We start from the raw sequence: 27,929 nt of genomic DNA, 5'->3' as shown, positions 1-27,929 counted from the left end.
AAAAAAAAAAAAAATATGGATTTAGTTGTAAAACCCTTCATCAATTATGTTCAAAATTTTTTTTTGAGGGTTCACAGATAATATTAAAATGTTTATATTGCAGTGACATTTCACGAGCAGAAAAACATTCAAAGAACAGGTAGACATGTGCAATTTCACTGGATATGTACAATACACTCATGGAAAATCCAGACTTTGTACAAATTCTGTAGCATGGAATTATATTTTACATATATCAGATTTTTACTACACACATGGAGTTGGTGCCCTTAAACAACTGTTGTGCAAATAAATGAGGACCATGATGGCAAACAACCTGAACACTCAGCTACTTAGGTTGAACTTGTAGACCGCATCGTTCACCGCTCCTTCCACCTTCTCCAACCTCTTGAGCTCTGTCAAGCACAGCATGTAAATGGGTGCCCTGATGTCCATGTCTGTCATCTTTTTCAGTTCTTCCATCGTATACGTGCACGTGTCCGGCGCTGAAATATGCAAAATCCTGTTTTAGGAAAATTAGGGCCTTTGCTTCATTCGTTAACCTAAAGTTCAAAGGGAACTAAAATTACATTTGCCTTTAGTACAGCCTTTGCAAAGCCAAATTTTGACCTTTTTGCAGCATGGCAATTTTGAACTTTCATTTAGTCATTTAATCCAGTTTGCTAAAACAAACATGAGAAAAAAGTGAAGTGAAACTGTTCCAAATCAACACAAACAGACCTAGACACTTGGCCAAATACTTGTTGATGTTGTGGACCGCCTGGTTCAGGTTGTTCAGGGAAGTCCCCTTCAAAAACTCTGGCAAGCTGCAAAACTCCTGCATTGATACCACGTTAATGAATCTGGGAACACAAACACACTGTATCAGTTTTGACAAACTAAAAAAAAATATATATATATTCATCACAGAAGCCGGTCCACCGAACAGAGGTGTAAACGTTCGTCGGGACAGATGTAAAATGAGGAAAAACCCAAAACAAAATGTCTGGACTTTTTGCAAAGGAAACATTGGTCCATTACCTGTTTTTGTGTTCCGCTCTTTTCTGGGACCTCTGAGACTCCAACACGATCTACCACAATACACAAAACATACTTGAACAAGGCAAGACGCAATGACACGAAAATATACATTCGTCAGACGGCTGCACACTTTGCAGATGTCCTGCGTGACAGAGCTGAGATCAGGCATTTCGGGAGAGTTCATCTCATCGAACTCCCTCATAGTTCGGGGGGTGCTTAAACAGAAGTCCTGTGTGGCTCCATCCAAGTTCAAGTCCTCCTGTGGAAGTAAAGAGGATTTAGCAATATCTGACAAAGGTCTTGGCTGTGAAAAGAGTGATAGATCACTTTACAAAAACAAAGTACCATATTTTCCACACTATAAGGCGCACTGCATTATAAGGTGCACCTTCAGTGACCGCCCCATTTTAAAGCTTTTTTTCATATATAAAGGCCCATAGAATGGATGTTCCAGTAGAGGTTGGGGCTACATTATGCATCCATTAGATGGGCTGCGCGAAAGGCTAAATATTGATCCATATATAAGGCGCACTGTCTCTTAGGTGTGCCTTATAGTGCAGAAAATAATGGTAGTTTTTCAACCCCTCTAGAAAGTAATTTATCCGAAAAGCAACTGGGGACAATTTGTGCTAAAATCTGGTCCACAAACATTTTTTCCATTTAAAAAAAAAAAAAAAAAAAAAAAGAAATCTGTGACAGAACCCACAGTCATCCACTCATTTTCGTCCGCTTATCAGTAATCAGGGTGGGGGAGCAGTAGCTTTGGCAAGGAAGCTCAAACTTCCCTCTCCCGAGCAAATTCCTCCAGGTCTTCCGGGGGAATCCTGATGTTCCCAGACCACCCAGAGGATAGTCTCTCCAGCGTGCCGGGGGTCATCCCAGGGTTCTCACCCCAGTGGGACACGTCCGAAGCACCACACCAAGGAGGGAGTAATCATAATCAGATGCCCGAACAGTGGCTCTATTCTGAGCCACTCCTAGAAGACCACCTCACCTGACCTCAGATAAAAAGGTAGAAACGTAGGTTGACCGGTAAATAGACCGTCTGCTTTCGGCTTTGCTCCTCCACCAAAACTGACAGATACAAACTCTGCATCACTCTGTACACTGGACCGATCCACCTGTCACTCTCTCCCATTTCATTCTTTCTTCACTTGTGAACGAGACCCCGGGTTATATGAACTCCTCCACCTTGGGGAGGATCTCATCCCCGACATTAAGAGGGAACCTCACCCTTTTCTGATTTGGAGGCGCTGGCCTTCACTCCAACTTCTTCACAAGCTACTGTGGACCACTCCATTGGAGATCACGGCTTGATGAAGCCATATACAGACTGCGTGGGCGTGTATACAGTTGAAGCAAGAAGTTAATATACGCTTTGCAAAAACATTTCTTTTTTTGTCTCACTGTCGGAAGTCAAATCACACTAAATCTCTCCGGTTGCAGGTCACCCATTATAGACGCAATAGAGCCTATGTAAATAAAAAGTTTATCTCAAGAAACATTGACCTAACCCCAACTTTTCTTTTTTCTTTTTTTTAGAAAATCCCCAAAGATTTACTTACAAAATAACAGTTAACAGTTTCATTTCACAAAAGGTTGGTTTGGTAGAACCCTGTTTTTCCCCATGCACTGCCACAACTTGAATTTTTATGTATACGTTAACACAGCAGGCAGATAACTACACAAGTAGTTTCCACTTCAGTAAGTATGGTGCAATGAGCCAGTTGAGATTGTCAAGATTTCCTGACTGATGTCGAAATTAACATGAATTTAAAAGGATTTGTAGAACTTCAGTTGCTTTATAAATATATCTGTATATAGATTCTTTGTTGCACATGTAAATGGGGGGGGGGGGGGAAGTGTTGAAATTGCAATTGTTATTCATTTAGGATTTCTCATGATTTGCAACAAAATAATAGTCAACCAATTCCCCGTTTATTGACCAGAGTGGATTGCAGCACCTGTACACCCGGGATGCATAATTCTGGCACTTTGTATTCAGACGCGTGTGGTCGCTCTTGGATGGCACCTTCGAGAGGATTCAGAAGACGTGGTATGACATGGCTGTCCCCGCTTTCCGGGACAAGGGGCTTATGCTGCAAAACAAATGAATCCAAATTGAACTGCAGTACTTTGTGGGCATTGTTATTGATTAGTTGTACCTTTTTGCTGCTTAGCAGATGTTTTAAGGAGGGAGTTTGGAAGACCGGAACCTCGGGGGATTCAGGGAGGATGGAAGGCTTGGCGGCGCTGCTACGAAACTCTGCGGCGTCATGGGGTGGTGGGGAACAAGGCCCATTTCTTTTTATCCCCAACCCCGGCGTAAAGAACACAGGTGGCTCAGGAGAAACCAGGTCGTCTACCAATGACAGACATGGTTGCCTAATCATTCAAAAGTACTTTTTAAAGTTTGTGTGTATGTATATGTAAACAGGTCTCTGTAAATGTGTTTTGCAAAATTAACCGGTAGCAGTGTAACCCCCCATCGTAAGGCTATTTTAGGGGACCAGTACTGTAATGGCAATGAAATGATGTTAACTAATAACTGGAAAAGAGAGCTTCCTTCATTAATTTTAATTTGGAAAAATATCCAACTCCTTTCTGACATCTGTGCCTTCTTCCACAAAAATGCAGGGGCCCCCCTTTTTTTTTTTACCCTCAACCTTGTGGCTTTTTCCTCCTCCCAACTCAATATACCCCCCCCCCCGTTTTCCCCTCAGAAATAAGAATTTTCCTCTTGAAAATATACAACCATTTCCCCCAAAATTTACAAACATTTTTAAAAACTATGCACTTTTACTGGAAAACAATGCCTTAAAATAGGACATTGAAAATACACATCCCTTTTCTCAAAAATACAAGCAAGCAAAAATGCAACTTACTGTACTTTTTTTGTTTTTAAATATACAGCAGTTCTTTGAGATAGACATTCCTTCATGACCATGCTCTTATATCAAAACATCTAAAATGAATGGAAATGCAATGAATCCATTTCAGTCTGCGCAAAAACTTTTTAAACGTTTTTGAAATCACGTGATCACACACAAGAGCTCACAAAACTGAGGAAGAAACAGTTGCAGCTTTGTGCCGATGATCCCTAAACTATTTTTCTTAAATATACAGCTAAAATCATTTTTGATTCAGAACTAACATTTTATGGGGAAAAAAAAAAACTTTCTAAAGATAAAAAAAAAAAGTTCTTGCTTGAAATATGACTTTGTCAGAGTGTAATTACTTTTCAAATTTTCAGTGTGTGGCCCTGTACTTTGTAATATTGTGAAAACGATAATCATGATCAGTTTTGTGACAGATATTGCAACATTTGCATACTTTCTTCACTGAGACTTGGAGTTGGAGCTGTAGCTGTAGCTGGGACTGGGGCTGGGGCTGGCAGGTCCCGGTTCTGCGCTTGTCTGTGGAGGAGCAAGTATGCTTAAAAAAAAAAAAAAAAAGTGAAAAAAATGGAGGCTGGATGAAATGATGTAAATTTTTGTGTTACCTTTTGTCTGCGTCCTTCCTGAAGAGATCCATGGTGAAGTCGCTGCTGGGGAACATGGTGTCCTCAGAGATGCCAAAGTCAATCATCTGCGGGCTGCGGAATTTGTCATCGTCCATGTGCAGCATAAACTTGGGGGTAGGGGGCAGCGGCGTAGGCATGTCCTGGCGGGGGAGGCCCACGTCGGGCACGGCAGGGTCCTCTTTGCATTCCAAGAACCTCCTACGAAGTTCCAGCTCGCACAGGCCAAAGTCAGACATTTTGGGGCTGCGCATGGGTTCAGCGCGGTTGGCCATTGGTGGAGGTGGCACTGGTGACTTGCTGCATCCCGACGCCAACTCCTCATCATCTTGACCTTTTCTTTCGTTTTCTGCTGGAGTGGTCTCATCCGACTCTTTGTCTGCCAACTTCTCACCTTCAGCTCCAGGTATCATGCAAATAACGACAGTTAAAAGTATGGTTGGTTTGATTAGAGTAGCCATCATTTCTCAAGTATAATATGCACCCCCCCAAAGGAAAAAAAAAATCCTCAAATCCATAGAATGTAATAACATGTTTTTCCCCCTCGCATCGCATAATTATATGCCAATGTTCCTAGGGGGGGTTGTTGTGCATTTTCATTCCAATGTGTAATGTTACAATTTTATATGTAATAAATAATCATAACATCGTCACGGGCACTGCACCGCTGCCACGTATCATATCGGTTGCTAGCCAATCCGTCCGTTGACCGTATCAGATTTAGCATCTTTCTTTACAAGTTATTTATTGTACAGTGACTTCAAAGAACATCTCTGAAATTAAAAGAATGTCAAATAAAAGAAGTTGTTCAGAAGAAATCAAGTCAATTCTAAGCTGTACACCAAAAAAAAATTAATGTGGCCTGCAAAGGCCCCTTAGTTGCTCTTTTTGTTTTCCTTTCGGCTTGTCCCGATTAGGGGTCGTCACAGCGTGTCATCTCTTTCTTAAGCCTATCTTGTGCATCTTCCTCTCGAACACCCACAGCCTTCATGTCCTCCCTCACCACATCCATCAAACTTTTCTTTGGTCTCTCTCTCTCTCACTCGTTCTTTTGCCTGGCAGCTCCATCCTCAGCACCCTTCTACCAATATACTCACTCTCTCGTCTCTGAACATGTACAAACCATCGAAGTCTGCTCTCTCTAACCATGTCTCCAAAACATCCAACTTTTGCTGTCCCTCTAATGAGCTGATTTCTAATCCTATCCCACTGCTCACTTGAAACGAGAACCTCAAGATCTTCATTTCTGCTACCTCCCGTTCTGCTTCCTGTTGTTTCTTCAGAGCCATCGTCTCTAATCCGTACATCACAGCTGGCCTTAGGGGAATTATGTCAACCCACCACCACAGTATTTTGATTCCAGTATATTTGATGTCTTATTTTACAAATATTTACATAATAGAGTATATTTTCAACTGCTCACAAAGAATCATAATGGCCTTGTAGGAGATGCCATCTCCCAATGGCTTGTCCTGTAAGGGGTGGCTAGAGCGTGCCATCCTTTTTCCATATTTCCTATCGTCCTCTCCAGCACCAATTGCCCTTATGTCTTTCATCACTATACCAATCAACATCTTCATTTCTGCCACCTACAGCTCCGCTTCCTGTTGCCTCTCCATTGCCTAATCCATACATCATGGCTGTTTTATAAACTCTCTTCACCTTCCTTCATCTTTCCTAACCGGCTTGGATCCATTTACTCACTTCCTTACCACACTCACCATTGCAGCCCTGAGTATTTCAAAGTCTACAGTTTTCTTTGTGACGTCGTTATAAATCTGTCACCACTACTACTCACCATTAAGTGGACTTGTGTCTGTGGGAGCTTGGTATCCATACTTTTCACAATGTTCTGTGAGCACGCGAACGTCACGGATGAGTTTGGTCTGCATGGCTGTGCAGGCCTGGATGAAAGCGTCCACTTCCTTCATCTGTGCTTTCTGCTCATTCAGCGTGTCCTGCAGCTGACCCTGCAACACACAAACAGCACTCTTCACACTCCTTTGTACAATGAGTAAGACAGAAAGGATGTGTAGCAGCTGTAACCATGAATTTAAGAGAGCATCCATCCATCCATGTTCTTTGACGCTTATCCTCACATGTGTCGTGGGGAGTGTTGGAGCCTATCCCAGCAGTCAACGGGCAGGAGGCAGGGTACTGAAATGGTTGCCAGCCAATCACAGGGCACAGTTACAAACCGCCACACTCACAATCACACCTAGGGGCAATTTAGTGTCCAAATAATGTTGCATGTTTTTGGGATGTGGGAAAATACCGAAGTGCCCGGAGAAAACCCACGCAGGCACAGGGAGAATATGCAAACTCCACACAGGTTGGGCTGTGAGTGGGATCGAACCTGGGTCCTCAGAACTGTGAGGCCAACACTTTACCAGCTGATCTACCGTGCCTCCGAATTTAATAGATCAGTTTAACAAAATCAACATTTTATCCTTGTGGTGTAACCGTATAAACCACCTACATAATTTGCGATACATTCAACACCTTCAACCTTTACGAGATTAGCCAGAAATTTACACCAGTTTCAAAAAGTCCTGACTTTTAATATTTATCACAGGAAAATAATACTTATATCATTGGAATTACTTTGAAACAACTTCTGACAATACAGGTATAAATAAAAAAAATGATCTTTGAATTTTTAAACAAATCTACCTTTTGTGGAGCACTATTTTGTTTGTCTGTAGTGACTGCCATGGCCGCTAGGGGCGCTGGCAGTCTGGTCTCGGTAGAAGCGCTACATTTTAGGTTCACAAAACACTTGTTCTAAATCGGCATCAGACGTGAAATTGTGCCGTTTGAATGGTTCCATGCCAGAAAGAGTACCACAGATGCATTATTTGCCTTGAAGATGCTCGTGGAAAAGTACAGATAAGGTCAGAAGGAGCTACATTGTGTCTTTGTAGATCTCGAGAAAGACTATGACAGAGTACCAAGAGAGGAACTGTGGTACTGCATACGCAAGTCCGGTGTGGCGGAGAAATATGTTAAAATAGTACAGGACATGTATGAGGACAGTAGAACAGCGGTGAGATGTACTGTAGGTGTGTCAGAAGAATTTAAGGTGGAAGTGGGACTGCATCAGGGATCCGCCCTGAGCCACTTCCTGTTTGCGGTAGTAATGAAAAGGCTGACAGATGAGGCTAGACTGGATTCCCCCTGAACCATGATGTTCGCAGATGATATTGTGATCTGCAGTGAAAGCAGGGAGCAGGTGGAGGAACAGATGTTGAGGTTCTTGCTTGGAGTGAGCAGATTGGGTAGGATTAGAAATAAGATCATTAGAGGGACATCCAAAGTTGGATGTTTTGGAGACAAGGTTAGAGAGAGCAGACTTCGATGGTTTGGACATGTCCAGAGGTGAGAGAGTGAGTATGTTGGTGGAAGGGTGCTGAGGAGGGAGCTGCGAGGCAAAAGAGTGAGAGGAAGACCAAAGGAAAGGTTAATAGATGTTGTGAGGGAGGACATTTAGACTGTGGGTGTTAGAGAGGAAGACGCACGAGATAGGCTTAGATGGAAAAAGATGACATGCTGTGGCGACCACTAATCGGGACAACCCGAAAGGAAAAGAATTAGAAAAATGGTCCGAGACCTCGTGCAATGCATTGTGGACAACCTCAAGACCATGTGTATTCCAGTTTGGATGGAATGTGATGAGAATAAGAATTTTTGATGTGACGTGAAAGTTTGAAGATTGTTTTATGCATGATTTTCAGTGTGAAACACGCATATACAGTTAGTATTGGATGAATTATGATGTTAGCTTTCATAATAACTAATTATGTTGTGAATCTGTTACATTTTTAGACCGTATGAGGTGAATAAATATGTGACAGTTTAATACCCTGCATGCAGTGCCGAAAAAAAATATGGCTGATCGAGGTGGTCCTGAATGAAGATGATCGATAAGGAAATTCCAGGCTTTTTACTAGTTTATTCTACTTCAAAAATTCTGCACATGGCCCTTCAGAAACATGTAAATTATATTGATTTCTGCATTAATTGTGATATAGTGATCCCTCTTAACCTGTCACTGAACTTGATAAAAATGCAACACCCTTGGGCGACAATTGAGGATATTTATATCTGCTTCTTGTTGCCAGGTTAGTTCCAGACATATTGAATGCTGTTGGATCAGTATGTTGAGTGTTTAAGGTGCAAGTACTGCTAAAGATCTACTGCAAGTGATCAACAAGGTGTTACTGAAGCAGCGAAAGTTCCATGCTTAGTTTTTTTTTTTTTTAAATCTGAGTTCTTTTTTACATCTTGCACTTGCCCAAGTAATTGGTAAGTGAGTTTCATACATTTGATTATGCATATTGATAATATATTGCACATAATACTTTGTAGTTAATAGAGGCTCTCTTCATAAAATTGTTTGGTAAAAATCTAGGTTAATGTAAATCCCATTAATTATTCAATGAACTAAAATTTATTTAATATTCAATGAGGTTTTATGCCCGCATGCCAAATCAATTTTGAATCTACATTTTTCTGGCACACTAGATGCTGCATTGCCAGTTATATCTCACTGCATTTATTCCTTTTGCAGCATCAAACCAGTGACAGTACTCACATTTGGACAAACAGTTGGTGACATTCATCTCGTTGCCAACAGTCAGCTGTGGACTTTCCAAAAGTTTAAGACGCCTTTGGTGTCAATCTTTGTAGTCACAGGACCTTTCAAAGCTTAAGGAAGTCTAGTTTTTGCTTAATTTTCATAGGCGAACTTGAGGAAAATTACAGATGTAACCTATTCCTTGTTGGATAATATTTCATAAAAGGATGGGATAATTGATCATCTGATGTATTAGTGTATGACGTGACTGAAAAGTTAAAAAACACAGAAACAAGGATTAAACAAGTACACATTTTTCACATGTGGTTTTCTTCTTCTTTTTTTAGCATGTAGCCCAACAATATTAGTAGGTAATGATAATAAAAAAAAGGTGTTATCTTCTCATTACCTACAGTCCAAGGAATGATTTGGTACCTAAAATTAAAGATTTGAACCAGTTAAAAAAAAATCCTTGGCAGTCCCTACTGGTGGTGTAATCATAAAAACACCGACATAATTTGTGATGCAGTCAACACTTTCAACCTTGAAGACATTAGCCATAAATGGACACATTTACACCAGTTTCAAAAAGTCACGACTTAATATTTCTCACAGGAAAACAACACTTATATCATTGGAATTGCATACTGGTACAACTTAAATCGATTAGTCTTTGAGCTTTTCAACACAAATCTACGTTTTGTGGGCACCTTTTTCGTCTGTTTTGCTTTGTTCCTCACCTTCAGGGTTAACGCCTCAGAGTACAAGTCATCAAAGGCTCCCATGGCTTTCGCTGCTGCATCTTGGAGGAAAGAAAACCCCGAATTATTAGCCATATAACGATATTATTGCCTTCATTGCGCCAATGTAACGGCACCGGGAATATTTGTGACTGACCACTGCCGCTGTTGTGACGGTTCTCGAAGGTTTGCTGAAGCTGGGCTACCTCCGTTTCCACCATCCCACATAGTTTCTTCAATTTGGTAAAAAACTCCGCCTTGGGGTCCATTTTCAAAGCGTTCTGGTCAAGGCTATAACGAGCGAACGAAAACACTTGAAACACCTGAGCTTAACTTGGAGAAAATGATGCCCAGCTTTTCGCTTTTGGCGCCGCTGCCTCCAACCCGGAAATGTAACCTCTTCTTTTTTTCCGCTTTGTTTTTTTAATATATATATTTCAACGTTAGCGTCCCCTATCGACCGTGTGAGGTAGTTAGCGTCACCCTTTTGGGGTAGTTATAGTAACTCGTAGACGTTGTATAGTATATTATATGAATGAATAATAATTGTGGTTGAAAGAGCCGGAAAAGATTTTTCTTAGGGAATAAACATTTGTGAACACGTTATTTCTCCAGTCTGTTGTGTCATTTGGGTTTATGTTGTTTATTTAATGATCACATAATTATAATAATAATAATAATAATATACACATGGAGATCAGATCAAGTCAGTACCTCAAACCTTTTAGCTAAGAAACATATTACAATCTTGAAATTTCTTGAATGTATACAACTTAAATAATAATTCTTTTAACAGATACGGTTTTTTTCTAAAAAATATAAATACTATATAACTCATCCCTCCAAAATATACAACTTTATTGAAAGTAAAGACCGCTGTATTCCAAAAACATTTTTTTCCTTGAAAATATATGATTGAATTTTTTAGGAAATAAATTATTGCTCCATCAAAAAATGTACAACACACACCTCCCATTTTTTTTAAATCATAGAACGTTCCAACAAATGGTAATTTATATCAATAAAATAGTATTTTCCCAATTATTCGTATTGTACAGCCAATGGGATTTACATTAAAAACAATTATAGTACATCATTTGTAATACTGTAATTATGTTAAACTATTGTATGTCTTTTTATAGCTTAACAGATTTCTTACAAAACCAAATAATTACACACAGTTGTGGAAATGATTACAAAATGACCTGTAGTTATTGAAGCCTCCTCCCACCCTCCCACCACTGCTACCACCACCTAATTTGTCTATATGGCCAGCATTCGATTCAAGAATAATGAATAAATAAATATAAATATAGATTGACAGGAGACTTGGACACCATTTAGAGACAATATTATTATTTCAGGTAATCTACATTGTGCATTTTTTAAGAATCTGTCCTATGAAGTTGCACAAATAATTACTGATTAATTACATCCTACCTTAAATTGTTGACAGTGTCCAGACTGTGTGGTGTGTGTGTGTGTGTGTGTGTGTGTGCGTGTGTGTGTGTGCGTGTGTGTGTGTGTATATATACACTTCCATTTATTTTTAACCCAAAATAGTTTGCACCATCTGTGCAGGTTCTGCAAAGAGAGACCAACATTCCCAAGGGAGCAAAGAGTATTTTTGATGGTCTTTATTGATTATTATTGCTGTGATGATTAAAATGAGGAATGCATCTAAAAGAGGGGAAAGCGAAATTCTGTCTGTGGTATTCTTTAATAATGGCAACTCAAAAAAATGTTTGCAAATTGGGACCCACCACCTACCACTGGACTGTACATTTTTAACTTTGATTCTAGTATCCAACCGAGCACTTATTTATACTGTGCATTTAAACACTGGTGCTTGAGCACAAAAGATTTTCCCACCCCTTGGTCTAAAATGCTAATATTTGACATTAGCTGTTCCTGCTGACTCCTCACGCAAATCCTGCATCCAGCTCCACCATCTTGTCCAAGTCCTTGCGCACGTCCGGGTAGGCTTGCAGCACCTCCTGAAATTCGTCCCAGGACAGACTGAAACACTGGCAGTCGGTCAGAGCCTTCACCGTCGCCAGATGTTTGCCTCTGGTCAGCACGCATGCCTCTGCTCAACACACGCACACCCCCACACCCGCACACGCACACGCATGCCCACAGAGTCAACAAGCACTGACGGGCAAGCAGAACTGACAATTAATTCCAAATTAAATAAATAAAGAAACAACCTTTTTTTCCCTAATGTGGAAAGCTGCTTAGCTCGGAGGACTTAAAGGATAAGAATAAATCCGCCATGAACTGGAGAAGATGCAGTGTGCATACTTTGCTTTTAAAAGATGCGCACATCATATCTGCTTGCGTGTGATGAGTTTCAGTAGTGGACAGCAGTGTTATGATTTAAGATGTGTTGTTTATAGTACAGGAATATTTTGGTCTTCCATTGTGAAAACATATCCGGTAAAAGGAAATAATATCGTTTCATCGGCACCATATCTTTTTAAAATACTTCTTTATTTTCATGTGCCTGTTCCATTATGTTTCCGTACCTGTAGTTTCTGTTTTTATACAATATTTTTGTTTCTTTTCCTGTATTTATAAGTGAATCGGAATATTTGACCAGTATTTGTTACTGTACCTAACTGAACTCTTTCTCTGTACCTGTTTCTGTGCTTGCATAGGTTTCTGAGATTGTTGTTCGTGTCCCTGTTTATGGATCTAGTCATGTACCTTTACCCGTTTCTGTAAATACATGTTTCTATATCTCTCTGTATGTCTCTATATCCGTTCCTTTATCTGTTATAGTAGTAGCTTTGCATGTGTCCGTATTTGTACTTGTATATTTTTCAATATCCATTTCCGTAAATCAATTTGTATTTTTTTCTCCTGTATCTGTTTTCGTACATGTCTTATGTCTACGTCCAATGATGTGAAAATGTGTTTGCTCTATCCTGATTTCTTATTTTTCAGGTATATCACTTTTTCACACAGGGGTTAGTAGGTTTGGGTGCTTTTTTTCGTGGACAATATCATAACCAATTTTTTGTTGACTTGTCATGTGAAGCATGAAAAAAAAATCAGGAAGAGGACACTTCTTCACACAGTATTTTGTGTGTGTGTGCGTAGCTGTAGCTGTCTGCAGCTGCTAGGATATACACTTGAAGCCAGAACTTTACATACACTGCGCAAAAACACATTTGATTTTTTCTCTCACTTTCTGAAGTCAAATCAAACTAAATCTCTCCTGTTTCAGGTCAGTCAGGACCACCAACATTATTTAATTTTCTTCAATGTCACAATAATATCAGAGATATTTTCTTAGAGAATTTGATATAATTTTCTTTGAGGGCAAAGGTTTACATACACGAAAAATACTAGAATCTCAGATTATGAGATCCTGGTTTTGGAAGCTCTTGATAGGTTAACTGACAAAGTGAGTTAATTGATGGCACACCTGAGGATGCATTTAAGGCCACAGGGGAGGTTTACTCTGATTTGACTTCAGACAGTGAGACAAAAAATGATACGTCTTTTTCCACAGTGTATGTAAACTTCTGGCTTCAACTGTGCCTGCACTAGTACTTGTATCTGCTTCTGTATCTATTTCTGTACCAGCTTCGATATATCTCTTTGTCTGGTTCCATACCTGTACCCATTTATACATCTTTTTCTGTAATGGTACTCTATGTTTGTTTTTTTTTTTTGTCACTATTGCAGTTCCTGTACCTGTATCTGACCTTTTTATGTTTCTATACAGGTACTTGTACATACACCTAACCATTTCTCTGTTTGTTAGTGTTATCAGCTTCAAAACACATTTTTGTCACCTTTCAAAAGTGTCAATTGCATGTTTAGAAGCTAAACAGCAGCATCACGAAGGGTAACACTTTCACCCTCCTCTCCAGCAGGCAACACGACGTTACCAAAGAAATGAATTTCTACGGGTTTTTTTTCCCCTGCTTCCCGAAACAACGAGCATCTTTCTAGTATGACAACAACAGCAGGATCAACATCCCCGTGCGGAGGATAATCCATGAAAACCTGCTGTTTACTTTCTTAAATCACAGCCGTGTTTGAGGATTATCACAGAGTTTTGCTGGAAACAATTTGGAGGCAGATGATGACGGAGAGATTTGACGATGTTTCACACGACAGGATCCATAGATTCACCCCTTGCCTCTAACGGCAACTGTAGAAAAACATTGTTGAGCAATTTAGATTCCCATTTGTGCTGGGGAAGAGGAAGATGTGTTTCTATATATTTTCCCATTTCTGTACGTGTAAGTGCTGGAGCCTATCCAGCTGTCATTGGGTAGGAGGCGGTGTACACCCTGAACTGGTTGCTAGCCAATCGCAGGGCACATTGACAATCACATCTTGGGGCAATTTAAAGTCTCCAATGAATGTATGTTTTTGGGATGTGGGAAGAAAATGGAGTGTCCGGAGAAAAACTACATAGCCACGGGGAGAACATGCAAACTCCACAAAGGCGCTGCTGGGATTTGAACCCCGGTCCTCAGAACTGTGAGACCAGCACTCTAACCAGTTGCTCTACCTGCCACCTTCAATAGACATTCTTTGTATTTTTGCAAGGCTCACGTTCGACATTTCCGAACGGGAAATGTAAAAGATTTGGTGTGAGTTCTCACAGCTTCCTTTTACGCATTCTGTTGTTTAAGGTTTTCAGGACTATGTACATAACAGTTTACTGTTCAGTTGTCTGGTATCTGTTTCTGCATTATGTTTCTGTTTGTTCCTCAACCTATTTCCGTAGGTACATTTTTTTCTGATTTCTGTTCCCTGACCTGTATCTGGACCACTTTTTTATAATTATCTCAATCTATATCTGTGTTTGGACGTGTACCTGTCTCAGTACCAGTTCCTGGACCTGTATCTGTCATACACTTTAAGGCTGTAAACAGCAAAGTTTTGTAATCGCTGGTGTAAAAATCCACAGCTCCAAACGTACCTCCAAAAAAATCTCCGTCGCAAAGCTCCCTGTGGAAGGTGGGGTTCTCCTCCAGCACCTGGCCGTGATCTATGAAAAACATTCGGTCCCCCGGAGCATTCTCATGAATGATGACGTCACCCTCCTGGTACACCTCGTAGTCTAGCCTCTGCACTATGCTAATGATCACGTTCTCATCCTTGTTCTGGAACAGCGGCATCTTCCTGAGGAGGCGGCTGCACATCACTGTCAGGATTTGCTAGTGAAAAAAGTCCAAAGGGAAAGTGACGAGTTGAGTTATGTTCGGTAACGGTCTTTACTTTAAGTTTGTGTAGGGCTGACATGAAGGAAATAATTTGTTGCTATTACCTCCTTCAAGGCAGATGACACCGTGTGCATGACCTCCTTCTCGTCGAACCATTTCCCTCCATAGCGTGCCTGGTAGTAGTTGGTTATACGCAACTGCAACTCTGGTGGGAGCTTCATGAATGTCATGTAGTGCTCCAAGCGGCTCATCTGGGAAGAGTGATTCAGTCTCATGTTGGAGAACAGAAGACACTCTTCATAAACTTATGCATGTTCTTATGTGTTGCTAACCTGCATCTTTAGCTGAATCTGTACCTGTTTTTATATCTGTTTCTGTTTCAGTATACAGTATCTGTCCTTGTTCCCGTGTCTATATCTTTATCTGTTTCTGTATCCGAATGTGTTTCTGCCCCTTTATCTGTATTTTGGTGTTTCTGTGTCTGCTCCTGAACTTGTGCCTGTATTTGCATTTTGTCAATTTCTATTTTTATTTCAGAACATTTTCCTATGCCTGTTTTCTGTTTCTATACATGTACACTATCTGGAGCTTTATTGGATTCAGTACCTGTACCTGTTCCTGTTCTGGGATCTTTATCTGTTTCTAATGATGTGCCTTTTCCTGTACCTTAACATGTACATCTTTCCATTTCTGAATTGCTTCTTATTCTGCTCCTGCATCTCGAGCTGTTTTTATTCCTGCAATGATTTCTAATTTGTAACTTTACCTGTATTGTTTAATATTTCTCTACATGCATCTGTAAAATTGCAGTACTTGTTTATGTACCTGTATCTGTCCCTCTGCCAATTTCTGTTTTTATATCTGTATCTGTATATTTAGCTGGTTCTATACCTGTACCTATACAGTACATGTACTTTTCTCTGTTCTTGTATGTACCTGTTGATGTTTCTTTTTCTAATTTTATACCCCTGTCTGCAACTTTGTTTTTTTTTTCTATGTGTATCTCCAAAGATTTATCTATTGCTGCACCAGTACCTGTACTGGTATTTTTATGATAATATACCTCAATCATCTTGATACAGATGTCACTGAAGGTTTCTAGCGTTTTGTACCTTGCTCTTGTACTCCTTGGCTGCAGGGTCGATGTTGGCAATCATGGCAGTGGCATTGGCCACCAGCACCGTGTACATCAAACACCCGGACACCATGCTTACCATCACGATCCACATCTCCACGTAATCTAAAACAACACCATTGCATTAAAGGTATAACTACAGCCCAAATTTATTTACGTGGTAATTCATCAAGTTTAAGAGAACACCCTACTCAAGGGATAATAACTTTAAGATTTCCTGGAAGCTTTAGAGACAGGGAGTGTCTTCAGCAGAACCTTTTAGTTCCAGCAAAGAAAAAAAAATGTAGTCCATTGGTCCAGGAAACATTAGGATCTGAATATAGTTCAGGGTAATTTCATCTGCCCATCCATTTTCTGATCCACTTATCCTCACGAAGGTCACGGGAGTGCTGGAGCCAATCCCAGCTGTCATTGGGCACGAGACAGGGAACACCTTGAACTGAAGGGCACAAGTCGCACTCACAATTACACCGACGGGCAATTTAGAGTCTCCAATGAATTAATATTTTTATGATGTGGGGGGAAACTGGAGTGCCTGGAGAAAACCCACGGAGGAATGAGGAGAAAACGCAAACTCCAAACAGGCGGGACCGCAATTTGAGGCCCGGTCCTCAGAACTGTGCTGCCAATGCTCTACAGCTGTGCCACCATGCCGCCTCAGAGTAATTTATCAGGGTCAAAAGAAGACACTCCTTCTACAGGTAGTACTTTCAAGAAGTCCAGGAACCTCTCTGGACAAGTTCTTCAGCCCTGAATGAACAGCAGGGGTCAGAAAGAGAACGTTTTAGCTCCAGGAACTACAAGTGCAAATAATTAGTTCCTGGAACTTTTTTTTTTGGACTATTGTGTGTCAGGTCTGCAGTCACTAACCTTCTAACTCGTGCAAAATTCTTTTGAGAGATACAGGAACCTCTGAGGACAAGTCTGACTGTAACCTTTTAGTTCCAGGAATAACAGATGCCAAGACTTAAATGTTCCGGACACTTTTGGAAAACCACTTTGTATTTGGACCATGGAAAACTTTTTCGTTCATTATTTCATTGTGTAGGTTGCAATGAGGTTTCTGAGTAATATATATACGCACTGGTTGGCGCATCCATGGATCCGTAAGACAGCGCAATCATCTGCGAGAGAGCCCGGAAGACCCCCCAAGAGTACTTCACGATGACTGTGGCATTCTGGAACAAAGCATTTGAAATCCTAATACATGACAAATACGTTGGATATATGACATAAGAAAAACGTGGAGTGTACCATCAGGTTCTCCTTGCGGACCCAGCAGTCTGTGGGGAATTCTTCAAGCATGGGTACAAAGTACTGGATGCAACCATTCCAGTGGCACAGCAGGAAGATCATCATGAATAGGGACAGGATGCGGAAAAACAGGCGAACCACCTCCAAGTTAGCATTTGATACCTAAGGAACAAGTCGACAACATTAGCCAAGAAGTGGGAATTTTTGGAGGAACTTTGTATGTTAGGACCAAAAAAAGATAGTTCCGGTGCCAAAAAAAGAGTCTCTGCTGGAGTGGTAATACTTTCATAGGTCAAAGAACCCTTTGGCCAGCGACTGCTGCAAGTCAGATCAGAAATTTTTAGTTCAATGAGCTAAAAGTACTCCAAAGCTCTATGGCCCTTAGGGCTTTAGAGTGAAAAGGTAAAAATGACTCAAAAGTTCCTAGAATTTCATTTTGAGGCCCATTGTGTATTTTGATCACAGGAACTATTGTCTAAATTAATTGGGAGCAATTTATCGAGCCCAAAATGAGACCCTGTTTGGGAGTTGGTACTGTGAGAGGTCCAGGAACCTTTTCGCTCTAACCACATTGGATTGGATTGGACTTTTTAATTCCAGGAACTGCAGTGTATCTGTCAATAACTAAAAAAATCCTGGAACTTTCAAAGAACCATTGTTAGTTTGGAACTCATTAAGTAAGTATTGTCTAGATTTAGTTAAGGGCTATTTATTGGACCCAAAAGAAGACCCTGCTAGTGGCGTATTACATTCAAGACGTCTTGGAACATTGCATTGTTGAAGCTGCAGTAGCCGATTAAAATCTTTTAATTCCAGGAACTACAACCACTGAGAACTAAAAGCTCCTGAAACTTGTGTTTGGACCACGTAAACTATTCCCTCTCCACCTACTTTCTCCACCTCGTTGAAGAAGCGGACCAGCCTGGACACCCGTGCCAGTCGTATGAGGCTGAGGATGCGCACAAACATGAGGATCCTCATCATCTTGGTGGTCTTGGAGGGGTTGTCGTCACTGTGGTAGTGTAAATCCTAAATCACAATCACACAGTATTATCATCTAATATATTTATTCTGAGGTTTTTTTTTGTTATTATTCTCTTTATGATGTTTATTTACGGCAAAGAGCAGGATGTATCCTATAGGGAAGGCGGCGATGACGTCAGGGATGAACCATGTCCTCAGGTAGCACACTCGGATCTGCTTGATGTCTAGGATTGCTTCCTGGCGACAAACACCACAGAGTATTTGATAGCATTTGAGAAAGTATTTGGAGGTTACTTTCTTTTTTTTTGTGTGTGTTTACTCTTCTTAGTTTAGAATCTTCAAGCGTGAGATGGTTCGTCAATGCACTTTACTTCAGGTGAGCATTGGACGGACCAGCTCTCACATTAAGAAATATAACACTGACATTTGAACATTCCCATGATTATAAAAATGTTTTGTTTTTTAAAACTCAGTTGTTGCTATGCAGGGAAAAAGTGGAGTTCTGGGAACTGGGAATTTTCGGAGGACTATTGTATGTTTGGAGCACAAACACTATGGTTGAAAGGTAGGTCAAGTGTTAAAATAAGACCTTCCAGGGGACTAGTATTTTCCAGATGTATAATTGACATGTGAGAGGAATAAAACAGTTGACGATGGTGCCATGGACTAGGATTTGAAAGTTTGATTGTAGTACCCAATACTGGCCAAGTTGCAATAGGTTCAGGTCCACCTGAAATGTGATTTTAAGGTTTGCTAGCAACACATAAAGCTTTGTACAAGTTTTAGCACCTTTGTAGCTTGCTGACTTAGTGATACTTTATAAGATCCTAACACTCATATGTGACTAGTGTCTCTGAGAGGTTAAAAGACATTAGCAGTAGGCTCTACAAACTCATTTTTCTCATGGGACTCATCATCATTATGACTTCTTTTGGCGATCCATTATGACTGTGAACCCATATAGAACCCATATAAATGAATTATCATTTTATAGTTACTTATAGAAGCCTGTAAAAATATGTTGTTTTTCAAAAGTTATTACGTTTTACTTAAAGGGAGAAATTCTTGCAATATTTCAACATTATTACTAGGGAAGGAAATTTGTAATTTTGATATCTTTGCAAGAAACATGAGGACATTACCCTGATTTTCGTTTTGAAGGCCCCATAAAGTTATATGGAGGGCTGGATCTGGCCCCCAGGCCACCAGTTTGACACCAGTCATCTATAACATTCTCTCTCTGGCCTCCAGTGCTTTGAAATGTCCTACCCACTAAAAATTTGAGTGACTACATCTCCATAAATATTACAATTTTGATTTGAGACTTATTTCTACACTCGCGCATTTGGTTAAACACAATTAGCATACAACTGATTTTTTACCTGCTTTACTGCCTCCTCCCCCATGCTACATGCTACACTGGCTGAAGGTTTTATTTCTTTCACATCAACACTAGTATCACTTTGTTTTGACACATGTATCACACGAGAAATCATTATAAAATGAAAACGAGGTGACACTGCGGAGGATCCATAATCCTGGTGTTTGTCCAGGCCTTCTCATCTGTCTCCCGAGTCCATAACACAGATTAACAATCCTGGTCACAGAGATCATGCGTCAGATCCCACACACTGACGTGACAGCCGCTAATCTGGGTTTTCATCCACTCACCTTTTGTGACATCCTACCGGCCAATCACCACGGACCCATCTGCACTCTGTATCATGCACACATGCTAGACACGCACATGCAAACATGTTTTCGCCATTTCTCACGACTCACTCGTATGAGTTTTTGTATTACTATATTTGTTTATTTGCCCTAAAATCAAATTGTTCGAGAAGGAATATTTTGACAAACTTTATGGGTTACTGTCATGATATGCAATGAAATCATGCAGGAGGTGGCGGAACAATTAGAAAGATGGAGGAATGCACTGTAAAGGAGAGGAATGAAGATTAGCCGAAGTAAAACAGAATATATGAGCGTGAATGAGATGGGTGAACGGGGAGGAGTGAGGCTCCAGGGAGAAGAGATAGCGAGGGTGGATGACTTCAAATAGTTGGGGTCAACAATCCAGACCAATCGTGAGTGTGGTAAGGAAGTGAAGAAACGGGTCCAAGCAGGTAGGAACAGCTGGTGGAAGGTGTCTGGTGTTCTATGTGACAGAAGAGTCTCCGCTAGGATGAAGGGCAAAGCCTATAAAACAGCGGTGAGGCCGGCCATGATGTACAGATTAGAGACCGTGGCACTGAAGAGACAACAGGAAGCAGAACTGGATGTGGCAGAAATGAAGATGTTGAGGTTCTCGCTCGGAGTGACCAGGTTGGATAGGATTAGAAATGAGCTCATTGGAGGGACAGCCAAAGTTGGATATTTTGGAGACCAGGTTTGAGAGAGCCGACTTTGATTGTTTGGACATGTTCAGAGATGAGAGAGTGAGTATGCTGGTAGAAGGGTGCTGAGGATGGAGCTGCCAGGCAAAAGAGCAAGAGGAAGACCAAAGAGAAGGTTGACGGATGTTGTGAGGGAAGACATGAAGACTCTGGGTGTTAGAGAGGAAGATGCACGAGATAGGCTTAGATGGAAAAAGATGCCACGCTGTGGCGACCCCTTACGGGAAAAGCCGATAGGAAAAGAAGAAGAAGATGGGCGATAAATAATACCAACAACAAACATCACCAAACATATTTTAAACACACACAGCAAAGAAAATATCGTAAACAGAATACAGTAGAAATTAACTTTATTGTCATTGTCAGAGGAATGTCCTTGTTATTCTGGGGTGTTGTGTTCTGTTGTAGAGGTGTTTGCCTTGTCTTGTTGCACCCCTGTGGAGGAAAGGTCATCCAGTTATTTATTTTTCTGACCTCGTGTGTTTCATAAAGTCGATATTAAACGAGGATATTCATGTGGAATCACAGTTAACAGCTTCATGGCGATGAAATACTGCATTAAATAAAGAATGAAGCTACAGTTTACGGTATTCTCAGAAGTGACAGTATTAGCAACGCCGCATAGTTACGTAGCTTCTGAACTTGACCTAACTGTCTAACAAATCTTTCTAATTGTTCATAAAATGCAGTACATTGTGGTGGTTAAGTGTGATTCTGTCACCGTAAATTGATGATAAACTATCGAAATGGGAGCTCATCATAACGACCCATTGAATGAACAATAAACATGAATGATATTTACGTTGGTAAAACCATGAATATTATTAGTATGATCATCAATAATTATGCTCACTTACATTTATGTACGTCCTTGTCCGTTCCGTCGTCTTGTCAGACGGTCAGCGGGGGAAGAGTTCCATCCCACTCACTTTCAAGTAAGCACCCCGACCACACTTGCTTTCATGGCTATGCACCTGTTTCCTGACCCCTTCGGCCTGGGAAATGGGATACCCCTTCATTGTCGTGCACGCCCAAAACCAAAGGCTAAACTACAGAGGGGAAAGGCTAAGAGGAAGAATTGGAATTGGGCCTTCCACTTGCTGAGACCGCACCTACTGTAACCTTTGGAGCAAGATGGCCTGACGTGATTTTAATGAATTTGATTGGGGCACAGCCAGAGAGATTCTGAGGTTCCGGGATTATACTGTCAATTTTAATCATCCATCCATCTATTTTCTTCACCACATATCCTCACAAGGCCGCGCGGGAGTCCTGGACCTAATCCCAGTTGTCATCGGGCAGGAGGCCGGGTACACCGTGAAATGGTTGTCAGCCAATTGCAGGGCACATAGAGACAAACATCAATCGCACTCAGAATCACACCTCGGGGCAATTTAGAGTGTCCAATTAATGTTGCATGTTTTTGGAATGTGGGAGGAAACCGGAGTGCCCAGAGAAAACCCATGCAGGCATGGGGAGAACATGCAAACTCCACACAGGGAGGGGCGGGATTGAACATGGGTCCTCAGAACTGTGAGGCCAACGCTTTCCAGCTGATCGACCATGCCGCCCAGTTTTAATCAAAATGATAAAAGGTATTTTTAATTGAAAATGTCCCCCCTATTAAGTGGTTGTAGAAGTGTAAAATGAAGCAAACTGCTGCTTTGAAGACGTAAACAGTCAGCGGCCGGTCCCCCCCACCTCTCCGTCCTCGCTGATGATGCCCATGCGGAAGTTGAGCGCCACATCTATGAGGAAGAGCGTGTCTGAGAAGACGTTAAAGCCTTCCCAGGCCAGCCCGCTGTTGCCATCGAGGAAGGCGATCTCCATGGGGATCCCAATTAGATTGAGGAAGGTGATGGCCATCATGCCCATGATGTAGTAGCTCCTGCAGGGATGTGAAACATCATACAATTTGGAAGTGAAGGCTGTGTTACGCAAACACACACACGCGCTCCCACACACACAAACATATTGTGTTATGGTGTCTCCATTACAAGGCTCATATAACTGATCACTTGACCAAAAAGGAGGGTGCGGAGTAATCATGTTCATCTAATGCTTTCTTCCAGGAATTGGCGTCCTGCAGTGTCCCTGCATGTCCCCCTCACATGTGGCTATTATTAACACCTCGGCTTTATTAATAGCTGAAATTGTCTGTGTGCTCAGCATATTGCGCTACAAGTGGGAATTGCGGCATGATATTGCTTTCGCATTTCGAAATGAGTGGTGGTTGAGTTCTTTTTACACTTGTGTGACACTTGAGAATGTTGGTCATTGAGATGCTGTATCACTGGGGTGTTTTATTTCTTTCGCGTGTCAAATTTAGTAGCGAGATCTTCTTTTGGCATGACCCTATGATGAAAAATAGCTACATTGAGATATTGATTGTGTAAAACGGATGGATGGATGGATGGATGGATGGATGGATGGATGGATGGATGGATTCACAATGTAGATGTCGGCTATGTGTGTCTGATGTCAAAATTCATACAAACAAACAGAAACAACAACTTACATTAAAGTTAATGACTGTCACAGTAAATATGGTAATATGCAAATACACTACCTTATTAAAATATAGACTAACAAGTAAAGAAGTGGCTCACGGTGTGCATGTGTGCGTGTACCTCATGAGGCTGAAGGGATGTATGACAAATACCCCGCTCTGCATCTGCCGTATGCACTCCTTTTCCACGGCCACCTCGCTTCCGTACATGTACAGCGATTGACGGTTCTGCTGAGGCACCAGCAGCGCCCGCCACCCGCAGGGGGGCCGCTCGCATCCCGCCGCTGTCGCCCCGACTGCCCCCGTCCCGGGAGCCCTCAGTCTCTGCATGGACCTCGCCTCATCGGACCATCCCAACTGGACTTAACTTATTCTTCTAGGTTTGTTCTTCTTGTTCTAGTTGTTGTTATTCTTGCAGTTTCTCGTTACTAGTGTACAGTACTTCAATTTTTCATTCTTGTTATTGTTATTCCTTGTCTTCTACCTGTGATTATTCCTCATCCTGTCGTTCTATTTGTTCTTTTGGTTATTGTTATTCCTCCTGTTCTAATTTTTCTTCAAGTTATTTCTTCACGATTTACTTATTCTTCTGCTTCTTATCCCCAGTGTTACTATTGTAGTTTTTCTTTAGCAGTCTTCTTGTTGGTCTTGTTTTAGTTACTATTATTGTTGTCGTTTTTCTTACTCCCCTTATTCTTCTTCTTATTGTACTCTTCAACTTTGTCTTCTAGTTATTGTTCTTGTTTAAATTCTTCTTCTTCTTGTCTGAGTTGTTTTTTTTAATTAATTATTTTTGTTTCCTTTTGGTTCTTGTGTTTGTTCTTTATCCTCTTTTTCTAGCTTTTCTTACTCCACTTGTTCATCAATTAATTCTTCCTATTCTGTCTTCTTCTTCTTCTTTTCACAGTTCTTCCTTTTCCTCTTCTACTTGATAATTTTGGAGCAGTCTTTTTGTTAATTCTCTTTCGCGACTAGTGAGCGGTTCCAAAAACAAAAATAAATCTTACTCCTTTACTGTTTCTTTCTCTTCTCTTTTGCATCCTTGAGCCTCTTTTTTCCGTTCTTCATGCAGTTATTTGTTTCCTATTAGTCCTTTTTCTTGGTGTAGTTCTTGCGGCGCACAAGCTACTTTTCATTTGAGGAGCTCAACCTTAATAAAGCTATGTGGAGGCGAGCCGAACGAGGATGCCCGCCCTCGCCCCTCCCTCTTGGCCTCTCTCATCCCTCCCTCTCGCTCTTCCTCTTTTTCATCTCTCTATCTCTATTTCTGCACCTCCCCTCTGTCTCTTCTTCTCGTTCTCTCAACGCTCATCAACTATTCAGGATGTGACTTTCATCCTCCATGAATCATGCCAAGAGGCTAAGGTCCACTTTGCACTCATACCGAGCGTCCGATGTGCACGTGTGTGTGTGTGTCTGTGTATGTTAATTGTTGGATGGATGGATGCCGTCATTTTGGATGTATGATGACTGGACAGATGTGTGTTTGATGGCTAAATGTATGGTTGGACAGATGTTAGAAGATAAGTGGATTGGTGCTGGGTGGAAACATAGGTGTATTTCTGCTGGCTGGGTGGATGGATGATACGTAGATTTTGTGTGCATGGATGTATCTTTTTCTATACATGCATTTATAGATGTATGCATGTTAGAAGTATAGATAAATGTTGAATGAATAGATACAAAGATGGATGTTGGATGAATGGATGATCATTGGATGGATGGATTATCGATTGATGGATATATGAGTGTTGTCTGTTGGAGTGATGGATGTAAACAATGTAAATGTGGATGGATGGATGGATGGATATGAGTGTTATATGTTGGAGTGATGGAAGTAAACAATGTACAATATGTGTGTTGGATGGATAATTATGGTAACATTTTATTTTCTCATATATTAAATTCTAAAAGTATGTAAGTAGTAGCGTATGTATTGTTTATTAATTTTATTTGTCTCATTTATTTTCATTTATTGAATGTAGGATGGATGGATGGATAATTATTGTAACACATTTTGTTTTCTCATATCTTAAATTCTTAAAATATCTAAGTAGTACCCTATGTATTGTTTATTAATTTTATTTGTATCGTTTATTTTCATTTATTGAATGTAGGATGGATGGATGGATGGATATATGAGTGTTATATGTTGGAGTGATGGATGCAAACAATGTAAATGTGGACCGATGTGTGTGTTGGATGGATGGATAATTATGGTAACACATTTTGTTTTCTCATATCTTAAATTCTTAAAGTATGTAAGTAGTAGCATATGTATTGTTTATGAATTTTATTTGTATCATTTATTTTCATTTATTGAATATAGGATGGATGGATGGATGGATGGATGGATGGATGGATGGATGGATGGATGGATGGATGGATGGATGGATGGATGGATGGATGGATGGATGGATGGATTATTGATTGATGGATATATAAGTGTTGTATGTTGGAGTGATGGATGTAAACAATGTTAATGTGGATGGATGGATGGATGGATGGATGGATGGATGGATGGATGGATAGTAAACCAATTGATTGGATGGAGAATAGGTGGATGTAACCAATAAGTGTGAATGTTTGTAAATTGGATTGATGGATGGATTGATGGATGAATTAAGGTATGAATGGTCCTGATCCTGATTCTTATTGAATGAATGGATGATGATACGTTGATGTTGGCTGCATGTAGTGTGAATGGATACATGTGTACTTGTTGGCATGTTGATGAATACTGGATCTACGGGTGGATAGATGTTGTAATTGTAGAAGTATGTACAAACCCAATTCCAGTGAAGTTGGGACGTTGTGTTAAACAAAACAAAACACAATATAATGAGTTGAAAGTCATGTTCAACCTATATTTAATTGAATATACTTGATATCCCTTGACATCCCTTCCACTTTTATGGTGAGGACATTTTGTCTGGATTAGTGTGTGCGACCGTGCATACAGTTTGTGTGTCCATTGTGTGCGTGGGTGTCTGTGTGTGTGTGTTATATTCAGATGTGTGGCACAGTGAGTTCAGTCTGGGATCTTTCTATCTATTATATCTGGGATGTAATGAAACACTCACTTTGTGACTTGAGGACACTGCAGTAGCTCTGTGTAGATTCTTTCCACTTTATTAACAAGACAACAAAACACACACACACGTCTGCACCCACTCATACACAGAATGTGAGTTATTTCATAATGTTTGTTTTCGCTTGGATGGGTTTAATGCTGCTGTGGAGTAAGAAGGATTAACTGTGAGGTCACGTCAGTCATAAAGGTTAAATGAATGGTAATGTGTATACTAGGTATTATTTTTAGAATTTTTTTTTTTCATAATATGCTAAATCAGTGCTTTTAGCAGCAGCTTGAGAAAAATAGAGAAATCCGAGGTGTGCTTCAAACCAGGCCAAAGCAGTTCAGCCCAGTTGTGATTGAAACCAGGTCAAATGACCTGCATGATCTGATCAATGATTCAGACCAAATCAATTGATCTCAGGAAGAAATCAAAGCAGGTTAAATGACCGACGAGTGGATTCCAATTGGAGAAAGTAATTGGAAAAGTGATTCAGACCACAACAATCCAACCAAAGAGATGACATTAAAGAGTGATTTTAATGAATGCAAGTAACTCAGACCAGAACGATCAGCTTCCAACCAGACCAAACAAGATGAAAGGTTAATTTTAATGATGGGGTGCGATTTCAGTGAAAGTAAGAGATTTAAAGAACGTCCAAATATCTCCGTCCTCATGTTGGTTGAGCGAAAGAGTCTCGAGATTTGTGCTTAAGACTGATTCAAGCAGGAGGAAAAAATGTCGAACATGACAAAAAAAAAAAATCCATTTTAAGGCAGACTTTTCAAGAAAAAGTGGGCATTGTGAGGATAGGTTCGGCAGCACCATTGCCAGCTTGCTTGTTTCTACCTGGAAAAACATTTTGGCAAAAGATCTTCAACACCCATAGGTTTATTAAACAGATTTTCTTATTTGCAACATGTTATTATTATTATTTTTTATATCTTAGATAAAAGGTGCCACGGTGGGTGAGATGGTAAAGCGTTGGCCTCACAGTTCTGAGGACCCAGGTTCGCCCCACCTATGTGGAGTTTGCATATTCTCCCCAGGCCTGCGCAGGTTTCCTCTGGGCACTCCGGTTTCCTCCCACATCTCCAAAAACATGCAACATTAATTGAACACTAAATTGCGCATAGGTGTGATTGTGAGTGCAGCTGTTTGTCTCTATGTGTCCTGCGATTGGCTGGCAGCCAGTTCAGGGTGTCCCCCGCCTCCTGCTTATTGAGAGCTGGGATAGGCTCCAGTACTCCCCGTGACACTCGTAAGGATAAGCAGCAAAAAGAAAATGGATGGCTGGATCTTAGACAACAGACATCTTTGTTTTAACATTCAAACAAAATGGCAAGAGCAGCAAGAGTTCTCTTGGTCAGCAGCATCTCTGAGAAAGTTGAATAAAAACTCAAATGTCTCTCTTATCTGTCTCTCTCTCTCTCTGTCTGTCTCACACTTTGTTCTTCTTTGTTAATTTTTCTGTTTGGTATATTATTTTTGTATTAAAAAAAAAAAAGTGGTGTTCTTTGTAGTAC

General features: G+C 40.6%; 2 protein-coding genes across 6 annotated transcripts; both read right to left on the bottom strand.

Moving 5' to 3' along the window:
* Positions 1 to 204: 204 nt before the first annotated feature.
* On the bottom strand, positions 205 to 10,272 carry ska3 (spindle and kinetochore associated complex subunit 3). Of its 5 annotated transcripts, none has more exons than XM_061842077.1 (11): positions 10,014 to 10,272; positions 9,827 to 9,918; positions 6,339 to 6,510; positions 4,523 to 4,934; positions 4,354 to 4,436; positions 3,186 to 3,382; positions 2,985 to 3,119; positions 1,151 to 1,279; positions 1,021 to 1,070; positions 721 to 842; positions 205 to 485 (listed from the first exon to the last, which is right to left on the bottom strand). In XM_061842077.1, exons 1-11 carry the CDS (start codon positions 10,123 to 10,125, stop codon positions 325 to 327), a joined length of 1,665 nt encoding a protein of 554 aa, XP_061698061.1. In that variant the 5' UTR covers positions 10,126 to 10,272; the 3' UTR covers positions 205 to 324. The 5 variants fall into 5 exon arrangements, with proteins under 5 accessions (XP_061698061.1, XP_061698059.1, XP_061698062.1 ...); XM_061842075.1 differs by having other exon boundaries at positions 4,523 to 4,940; positions 10,014 to 10,271; XM_061842078.1 differs by having other exon boundaries at positions 4,523 to 4,940; positions 9,857 to 9,918; positions 10,014 to 10,271.
* Positions 10,273 to 11,778: 1,506 nt separating this feature from the next.
* Positions 11,779 to 23,656, bottom strand: hcn5 (hyperpolarization activated cyclic nucleotide-gated potassium channel 5). Its single transcript, XM_061842268.1, has 10 exons — positions 23,448 to 23,656; positions 22,519 to 22,705; positions 18,554 to 18,658; positions 18,329 to 18,466; positions 17,438 to 17,599; positions 17,268 to 17,361; positions 16,161 to 16,288; positions 15,153 to 15,299; positions 14,805 to 15,042; positions 11,779 to 11,945 (listed from the first exon to the last, which is right to left on the bottom strand). The coding sequence occupies exons 1-10, from the start codon at positions 23,654 to 23,656 to the stop codon at positions 11,779 to 11,781; spliced, it is 1,575 nt and encodes a 524-aa protein (XP_061698252.1).
* Between the last annotated feature and the right edge of the window lie 4,273 nt (positions 23,657 to 27,929).

The sequence above is a fragment of the Syngnathoides biaculeatus genome, chromosome 14, assembly GCF_019802595.1.
Source record: "Syngnathoides biaculeatus isolate LvHL_M chromosome 14, ASM1980259v1, whole genome shotgun sequence".
NCBI classification, from domain to species: Eukaryota; Metazoa; Chordata; class Actinopteri; order Syngnathiformes; family Syngnathidae; genus Syngnathoides; species Syngnathoides biaculeatus.
This window is presented reverse-complemented; position numbering and strand designations above follow the sequence as displayed.

Coding starts and splice junctions, on each gene's coding strand:
- ska3 (XM_061842075.1), bottom strand. CDS start 10,125: ATGGACCCCAAGGCGGAGTTTTTTACCAAATTGAAGAAACTATGTGGG. Junction 6,511..9,826: donor AAGCAAAACAGACGAAAAAG/GTGCCCACAAAA, acceptor TGTGTGTTGCAG/GGTCAGCTGCAGGACACGCT. Junction 4,941..6,338: donor AGACACAAGTCCACTTAATG/GTGAGTAGTAGT, acceptor TGATACCTGGAG/CTGAAGGTGAGAAGTTGGCA.
- hcn5 (XM_061842268.1), bottom strand. CDS start 23,656: ATGCAGAGACTGAGGGCTCCCGGGACGGGGGCAGTCGGGGCGACAGCG. Junction 17,362..17,437: donor TCCGCAAGGAGAACCTGATG/GTACACTCCACG, acceptor GCTTTGTTCCAG/AATGCCACAGTCATCGTGAA. Junction 11,946..14,804: donor CGACGGAGATTTTTTTGGAG/GTACGTTTGGAG, acceptor TGTGTTGAGCAG/AGGCATGCGTGCTGACCAGA.